This window comes from Hibiscus syriacus, unplaced genomic scaffold (genome assembly GCF_006381635.1).
Source record: "Hibiscus syriacus cultivar Baekdansim isolate YM2019G1 unplaced genomic scaffold, ASM638163v2 tig00110716_pilon, whole genome shotgun sequence".
NCBI classification, from domain to species: Eukaryota; Viridiplantae; Streptophyta; class Magnoliopsida; order Malvales; family Malvaceae; genus Hibiscus; species Hibiscus syriacus.
Window position 1 is genome coordinate 1,200,074 of NW_024062835.1, and position 9,252 is coordinate 1,209,325.

General features: G+C 34.9%; 1 protein-coding gene and 1 long non-coding RNA gene across 2 annotated transcripts; both read left to right on the forward strand.

The window, feature by feature from the left end:
- Positions 1-3,344: 3,344 nt before the first annotated feature.
- LOC120138939 lies at positions 3,345-3,874 on the forward strand. Its single transcript, XR_005517577.1, has 2 exons — positions 3,345-3,457; positions 3,720-3,874. It is a non-coding gene; the product is annotated as an uncharacterized LOC120138939 (long non-coding RNA).
- A 671-nt stretch (positions 3,875-4,545) lies between these two features.
- On the forward strand, positions 4,546-6,077 carry LOC120138938 (transcription factor bHLH143-like). Its single transcript, XM_039154318.1, has 3 exons — positions 4,546-4,639; positions 4,745-5,578; positions 5,654-6,077. Exons 2-3 carry the CDS (start codon positions 4,762-4,764, stop codon positions 6,016-6,018), a joined length of 1,182 nt encoding a protein of 393 aa, XP_039010249.1. The 5' UTR covers positions 4,546-4,639; positions 4,745-4,761; the 3' UTR covers positions 6,019-6,077.
- Positions 6,078-9,252: the final 3,175 nt, after the last annotated feature.

Here is a 9,252-nt window from a genome sequence, read left to right on the forward strand (position 1 = left end):
CATGCTAGAGAGCTCATTGGACTTATTCTTTAACTTCAATTTCAACTTACCATGAGAAAGAAGGCATGCAACGTCAACTACCATGTTGTGCTCTTAATCCTAGTCGTGCAAGGGAACCTTCACAAACCTCTCTTTCGTATAGATACCCGTTTTGTCCGGGTTTAAATTACGTTATTATTATTATTTTTCATTTTTCTTACAGGCTTTACAACAACCCAATTGAGCCTAGTTACAACTAAAGACTCGGGCCAAATTCAACAAGCCTATACCTGAAGCCCAACAAACAATCCGGTCCAAACCTGGATTCTGCCAACACTGCCAGTCACCTTACCATGCCCATGCCTCCACACCCCGAGTAGACTGCCATACCCCGGGCTTACCCTGCCACCAACTACAACAACAGTTATCCACCAATAGCAAGCAAGTTTGATTGATAAGTTTGTAATGGGTATATAACCCAATCAAAAAAAATATAAACAACAACAATTTGATCAACAATCAAAACAAAAAAAAAATAGTTTAAGGCAAAAATCATTCTGGTTCTTTCCTTTTCGTAATATATATATATTTATATATATTTGCAATAATAAAAAAAGGAAAAGGGGAAATGTTACCTTCGGCTGGATCTTCGTTGGTGATCGAGACCTCTTTTCCAAATCCGAACGGTGAGAAGCTGCGCAAGGATGAGGATAACAACATATTGTAAAATTGACTCGATCGGACGACGGACGACGGCAGATCGAAGATATGAAGGCCGAACGATTTCGGCTAGATTCGTGGAGTTTGGGGCTGATTCTCGCGAAATTGACCCTAGATCGGAGACGGAGAGGCCCAGACGGACATCACAGTGTAATTTGGTGGCCATCGGCCACCGACGGCGGCAACGGTCAGCGGCAGACGACGATGGTAACCCACCAGTTTTTTTAGAGAGAGGGTCCTCTCTCTCTAAAAATAATTTAAAAAAAATGAAAAATGAAATGAAAATTATAAAAAAGAAAATGTTGATATTTATGGGAAACTTAAGGGGAAATTGCACTTAAGTCCCCCTAAGTTTAGCGTATTTTTGCAAAACGGTCACCTGAAGGGATTATTTTTGTAATTTACCTGTTTCTTATGCATGTTATATATTTTTGGTTTATTTTCTTCCAGGTCCCTCTACTTCATGCCACATTTTACATTTTAGTCCCTAAATCTCTATGTTTTATTTATTTATTTTTAGTACTTTAGTTTTATTACTTTCATTTTAGTCACTAATATGTTATATTTCCTGTTTTATTTAATTTTGATTTTGGCACTTTTCTTTCTGTTATTTTATTTTAGTCACTGAACTTGCTGATGGTATATTTATGTTTCTTGCCTGTAATTTTTAATATTTATGTTTCAGTCTTATTTATTTACCCATTTACTTGTGTGGTATTTTAATCTAGATGGTGGGTTTGAAAGTTTGCATGTTGGTCCTTATTTATTTGCACATTGGTATTATTACTTCCACCTTGTTTTCTATAAATCATCATGGTTTTTAATATGTAAATGGGAAAATTTCATTGTGAGGGAAATCTACGAATGCATCTCCCAACTACAAGGGAATAAGTCTTTTCGAGGATTTTTCGCATAAATATTTGTTTTGTATTCGATAATTTTCTTTATTCCACGTTTATTTATTTTGATTATTTTCACCTCTTTTCACTTTTATTTTGTTTTATTTTATTTTATCTTTGTGAAAAAATGCGAAATAACATCTTTTGTGAGGGGAATCTATGAAAAAATCTCCTAATTATAAAGGAAGTGCATTTTCAAGGATTGTTCGAACCAAATAACGTATTTTCTCTTATAAAAATAATTATTATATTTTTTATTCTATAAAAATATTTTTTGGGCTATTTAATCTTTTTGACCCATTGCATTCTTTATTTTAAGTTGTTTTTTTTTTTGAAATTGACACTTATTTAAATAAATTTGAATAAATATAAGGATCATAATTTAAATATATTTTTGAAGTTTGTAACTCCCAATATTTAAACAACATATAATCATTTAGGTACCAAAATTTGGGTGTTAGGGGGTGCTCATCATTCCCCACACGTAATAGACTCTCGAACTCTTAAAAATGAATCTTTAGTAAAGCGCAGACCATTTTTTGTCTTTTAAGATTTCCAACCTACCTAATTTAAAGGTTTGTGGCGACTCAAAAGTTATTTTATTTTCAAAAATTAAATTTCATCGCCTTCCCAAATACAAATTTTTCAAGTATAACGGATCTCCGTGTGACGTTATGACAATCCGGAGATCCGTTATGACAATAAGGATTGTCACCATTATTGAATTGATCATTTAGATCACCCATGGCAGATAAAAAACAATGAGAAGAACGATGAAATAGAACTCAGAATTTAGGAAGCTAATCTTGATAAAATAACATCTGATACACAGAGAAGAATTCAATGTTTACAGAATGGAATCGATCTTCCTTAAATAACAACACAAAAGTTATGAAGGATGGTAACTAAAATAACTAACTTCTGTTAAGAAGCTAAAAACCTAAATTATTATATCTAACATTTAACTCAATTACCTTTTGTAACGCTTTGTTTTTTTTTCCGGGGGGAGGGGCAAGGCGGGTGTTGATGGTTCACACTTGTACAACACCAACAACAACGTTGGGAGACAAGCCTGGGAATTCAACCTTGATGCTAGTACCCCAGAAGATCGAGCTCGAGGTTGAAAAGGCTCCACAAAATTTCTACAAGAACCGTTTCCAGGTCAAGCCTAGTGCCAATCTCATTTGGCGCATGTATGTATCTTTTGTCTCCATTTTCAAATATACAAATGTTTTGCTTTTGTACGCCCGATACCCATTTTCAATCCTCGTATGAAACAACTAACTCCCATTTGTTTCCGTTTTTAAGATAAAGCTTCTAGAAAGATAAAATCTACAAATGTCACAACGCGGGAGAAAGACGATGTTTCGGTTGTCGTGAAAGAAAGTTGATAGAGTTGCATATGGGTTTATGATTAGAGGAGATAAAGAAAAAAAGAGGGAAATTTAAGGATTTGAGAAAAATGGACTTGGAGAAATAAATAATTAATGGTGAGTTGAAAGAAGGAGAAAGAGATGATGGCCAATCAAAATGATCTCATGTGGTCAAATGAGGTAAAAAATATATTAACGTGCCACATCAGTAATATATTACTCCAGTAACTGGACCAATTTGTTATGAATCGTAATGTTAGTGACTAAAACGTTAGTTTTGAAACTTCAGTTGGAAAAAAACTTACTAAATCATTAGTGATTATTTATGTAGTTTGCCCAAAATTTAAAGATTCGAGCGGAATACAGCCCAAAATTTATGTAGTTCCTATTTTTCTCTTTAGAGCGTTAAGATAGGAGCAATTTAGAGGGGGGTTTCAGTTTGTTTCTTGATTTGGGCTTTGGGTTACTTCTCCTTTCTCCTTTTCTGTAAGTTAGTTTCTCCGATGCTTTTCATTTCCCAGTCTTTAGCTGTTGGATTTTCCCAATCTGTGTAGCAAGCTTTTAATTTTCTTTGACCTTTTGTTTAGCTCATTTTCCACTATTTTTATAGCTATGGCTACTTTGTTTTGATGCACTTTAACTTATTAGATTTCGTCTATTATGTTAACATATTTGCACTAGATTAGTCCGTACAATGAAGAGATTATGTATCTGAAAGTTGAAATAATGAATGTTTTGACCCTTGCAGGGTTCTTTGATTGGATTGTTTCGTACGAAGAAAAAAGTGAACCGTGACAATTTTTGCAGTGAAAGGAGCAGCATGCGGTGGTGGTTGAGTCAGTCAGTCCATGTTTTTGGAAAAGTTCTCTCCTTGAACTTGTATTGTAGAGTGATTCTGTAATTTTCATAATCAGCAAAAAAAATTTCTTTTTTCATCCACGCTTTGATCTTACTATTCTATATCGTCCATGGGATCCACTTTCTTCATCGTTGTTCCATGTTATGTCCGTCAGATTAGCTGAGTAGTGAATATCTTCAAAACCCATAGAGCAAAAGTTATAATCCAAGAGTAATCGTGTAGATCTTGGTAGGCAGAGTATGTTTAGTAGTAGTTGTTAAGTTCCTTGGAGATCTTCTTTATTGTGCCATATTGAAGGGTTGGGGTCGTAATTATGGTGTGCCAAGCAGCGAGCCAAACAAGATTCCGGGCATTGAAGTACGAAAATGGTATTGCAGGGAGTGCCACCATTGTAGTTAGAGTTATAGCACGCTTTCAACCTCTTCAGGATTGCCAGGTTTGTTTTTTAATTAGATGTATCTGTCTTTACGAAAGAATTAGATGCCCTTTTGTTGAGTGATGCTTGCTTCTTTTTCTTAACGCATGAGATTCCTTGTTCTTTCTTTTTGCCCCCACTCTATTTTGTCGTTGATGATTTGTTAGGAAACTTGTGCAAAGCCAATATTGAGGTTCTTTTCTTTTCTTTTCTTGCTTTTTTTTTGCAGGCTGAATATTTTCGTCATTTGCTTAAGCCTGTTACGTAGATTAGTTTTGTATTTGCACGACCAAGTTAAGGTGGAGCTTTTGTTTTGTTTTTGTTTTCTCCCTTGTTTTTGAGAGCAACTTCAAGTTAACTACTATTTCTGCTGCTATACAACACTCAACTTTTGGTATGTATTGCTACCACTTTATTTTTATGAATACCTTCTTTCTATTCTTTGGGATATTGTGTGTGTGTGTTTTTCCCTCTCCAGTTAACTCGGTTGTTTTCGTAGGTGATTGTTCCGGTAAGATGGGAGAAGGTTGTCGATCCTGGTTTCCTCAGCGGCAATTCAATCCGCAATCACCCAACTTGAATTCCTTGGCTGCTCCACATCCTTTGGTTCAGCAAAGTACTAATCCTCAATTCATAAACACTGGCAGTATTATGGCCTCAATTGCCGGAACTCTGCCAGATTATGCAAATCCTGAAATACCTTACTTGCAGGTTGGCCAAGTTAAGGAACCTCGTGGTTGGTTTGACTGTTTACCCCGCTTCCAGCAGGGCTTGTCACATGCATCTGTCTTGAATGCCTCTTTGAGATTGCAATTTCCAGCTAACCCGTATGAGAATCTTGCTGAAAAAATCATTTCTAACGAGGAGTCTGACTATGCTCAGAAGAGATTCCTTGTTTTTGATCAATCTGGTGATCAAACTACTTTGATCTTTAGTTCTGCTATTGGGACTCCTATCAAGGGCACCTCTGGGGGTCTAAAATCTCCTGTTGGTTGGAAATTTAATGACAAGGATCCTATAACGAAAGTAAACCCAAATCTTTACTCTGAACCAGTATCCACCAACATGTTTGATGAGAATGGGACTGATGCAAAAAGTGAAATGCACGAGGATACTGAAGAATTGAATGCCTTGCTGTACTCGGATGATGATATTTATTTTACTGATGTTGAAGTTACGAGTTTAGTTCATTCTCCTAGTACAATGACAGTTCGTGATGAGCAGTTTGAGGGAGGAACTGAAAAGGTTGATAGTTCTTCTGGATTAACTAAAAGGCGGAAACTGCTTGATGGGAGTAATGATTCGGTGCCATTGGTTATGGACACTACCAGTTCAGTGAATCCCAACAGATGTTCCAACTCTGAGTATGTGGATGATGCTGATCCCAGCTGTGCCAATCGCCAAAATCCAGTATTTGGTGGTCCAGAATCATCTTCAGGCAATAAGAGAACGAGATTGGTGGATAAAATTCCTGAGACTCTGCCGTTGCTCATGGACACAGCCATTTCGGTGAATCCTAACAGATGTTCTGAATATGAGGATGATGCAGATTCTAGCTGCGTCAATGACCAAAATCCCGTATCTGGTGATGCAAATTCATCTACAGGCTACAAGAGAATGAGAATAGATAAGATTCGCATGACTGTTGGTGTTTTACGAAGCTTAATTCCAAGTGGGGAGGGCAAAGATGCAATTATGGTTCTTGACGAAACCATTGATTACTTGAAATCCCTTAAACTCAAAGCCAAAGCCTTTGGACTTAATACTCTATAATGTTGCCACTGTTTTTATTGCTTGTGTTAGTGGTAGGATCTGTCATTATCATTCAGTTGGCATGGATTTGCATGTGTTGCATATAATTTAGTGTCTTCCATGAGAACATAGTGGACAGATAACTTGGAATAATCTTCTCAAGTCTGTGTTCAATAATGTAAGTCAGATTTGGCCTTGACATCTTTCTATAGAAAGAAGGGATATTGCAGTATATTTATGTCCCAATAAAGGGATGTTAATCATTAGTCTTCATCTTTGGTTTAGAAAGTAATGCTCTCAGGCTAGCGAATGATGGTTTGGCAGTGTGAATGAGAAGACTGGTTAGTCTTGGAGGGACCCTCTTAAAAGGTGGCTAAGTGCACGCCTCTTAGGTGGTGTTTTGTGTCCCAATCTTCACTTTCTTCTTCTCCTTGCGGGTTCCCTTTTCCAATGATGTTCATCTTCAAGGGTGGCCCCCATATTCCCCCCAACGGCATGTATAATACAAAGATTGTGATGCATATGCTTTGCTTTGTTACGGTCTTTACGTATTACTTGTAGTATATGATTGTGTGGAAGACTTTTTTGATGCGCATGGCTTATTGCTTGTGGGACTTGTGATTTGTAGTGGTTTGATGGGTTAATCAATGATGTTATGATTCATGGGTGGAATGCAATATTTTTATATATTATTTTGTTGAGTGTTTGTGCTCTGTCTCCACGAGTGCCCCCACACTTGTTCGCATGCACGCGTTTGTGAATGAGACAGCGATGTCTTAATCTTTTACATATAGCTCCTGAAATTGGTGCAAATTTTTCGACTTTCTACGCAGATTGATGGTTTCAGTGATGGGACTGCAAAAAGTTAGCACTGCTTTCATCACTTATGAAATGACTTTAATATTATGTTGTTTTTATATTTATTTTCGTGTTAAAAAATTATTGTTGGTTTTAGAAATTCGAGTATTAATAATTGTAAAGTGTGATTTATCATTTACTCAAATGGTTGAATGTATTTAAAATATATATTATTTAATAATCATATTTACTTTTGTAAAAAAAATAATAGAAACTTTTACATAAAGTATATGCAAATAAAATTTTAACACTATTAATAAAAATAAATAAATAACATAAAAAATTAGATTTTAAGGTAGACAAGTACACGTAGATTTGCTACTCTTGACACTTGGTTACCCTTTAGTCATTGCTAATTTTTTTAATTGAAAGGACTAAGCAAAAGCATGTACTCACAGTAGAGACCAGAAATGTTCCGATGGAGTAGGTCATGAAAGATTATGGGTGTAAATAGATAATCGAGTTTGATCAATTAAGGTTATATTTGTGTTTGTTAGTTTTGTTTTTGACTGAGTTCATGTTTGATTTATGTCCATTTAAATTATAAGTATCGTGTTTATGTTCGTTTATTTATTTTTAAAGATGTTTGTGTTCGTTGTTCGCGTATGTGTTCGTTTAATGTTTGCGTATGTGTTCGTTTAATGTTCGTGAACGTGTTTAATTATATGTTCTTGGACGTGTTCATTTAACGTTCACTAACATGTTCGTTTAACTTACGTTTAGTGTTTTTTTATCATTAGTTTATAAGTTCAATATTTAGTTATACCCTTTCATTTGCAAGTAAAAAAATGGTAAAATTATGTCAATAGTGCTTAAACTTTGTCAAATTCAGTGTTATTAAAACCGGACCGGTCGGTTTGACCGGTTGAACCGGGAACCAGTTGCCTATCCGGTCCGGTCACCCTATAAAACCAGTTTTACAAAGAACCAACCGGTAGAACCGGTCAAGAACCGGCAAAACCGGTGTGAACTGGCCGGTTCACTGGTTCTGTTTTTTTAAAAATTAAACCAAACGACGTCGTTTGTTATGATTTTTTTCAACCCCAAATTAATTTTCTGATTATGATGATTGATACTTGTATCAATTATATACTTTTTTTTATTTAGTTGTTGATGAATTTCATTAGATATTGACCTTAAATATTATGTTGTAGTTTATTTGAATCATTTTGTTTCACTTGATTTTATGGTATTTAACTTATATATGTTATAACTTGTGATATTTTTATGCCTTTTAATATTATGAACTTAAAAAGAGTGTTATATATATTAATATTACTTTTAATATTATGTAAATTTTTTTTTAAAAAATATTATTTTATATAAACCGGTTCAACCACGATTGAACCAGTGAACCAGTACCTTCATCGGTTTAAGATTTGGTCCGGTTTTAAAAACATTGGTCAAATTCACCATTTAAGTTTTAACTTTACTATGTGTTTAATTTAATTTCTACATTCACCAATATTTAAAATGTAAAATAAAAAAGGAAAAAAAGAGAACAGGGTAAACAAGCTTGTTCATAAGCATAAATGAACGAGTCGATAAATGAACTCATAAATGAGCCTATAAACAAGCTTGTTCATGAATATAAACACATCAACACATTTGTCTGTGCTCATTCGTTTATTAAATGAATATAAAATATTTTGTTCATGCTATTTTATTTAGCTTAACAAACAAACGTTATACGAATGGTTCACGAACAATTCACTGAATACTCTGTTCATTTACACCCCTATGAAAGATCAATAGTGGTTGTAGAAACTCATTTTCGTCCGGGGCCTATTTAGTATATATATTAATATAGTATAGTTTTTTAAAACATTTTGAAAACATATATATAATATATAGTTTTTGAAAACATTTTGAAAATATATATATTATATAGTTTTGAAAAACAATTTTTGAAAACATATATATTATATAGTTTCGAAAATAATTTTTGAACGCATATATCATATATAGTTTTAAAAATGATTTTTTGAAAACATATTAATTTTAGTTTTTATAATATATTATTTAATTATTAATTATTTTATTAATTAATTTTTTCTCGATTTTTGTTTTTCAGGTCCAATAAGTCCAAAGTTCCAAAGTTCGGGTACAAAAAGGAAGCCCAACCGAGCTTGCAAGCCTGACCCAGCAAGCAGACCCGGTGGGAGGCCCAACATGCAAAGAAAGGTCCACTAGGGTTTCGTCCTTAAGTCAAGCGTCGCACAAGAGGAAGTAAGCAGCGCGCGTAGAGCCCACGCGCCAACAAGTTGGCCGAAACGTTCGGCCGAACACCCGTGACTGAACCATCCCGGGATATTCGGCCCAACGGCAACCTCAACAGAACGTGAACAAGTCGGGGATGACCCCGAGATCATCGAGACCCAAACGACCGATTGAAGG

What these genes read in the sequence shown, in the direction of transcription:
- LOC120138938 (XM_039154318.1), top strand. Translation starts at nt 4,762, where the DNA reads ATGGGAGAAGGTTGTCGATCCTGGTTTCCTCAGCGGCAATTCAATCCG. An exon ending in GGTTATGGACACTACCAGTT is followed by an intron (nt 5,579 to 5,653) that starts CAGTGAATCCCA and finishes ATCGCCAAAATC; the next exon opens with CAGTATTTGGTGGTCCAGAA.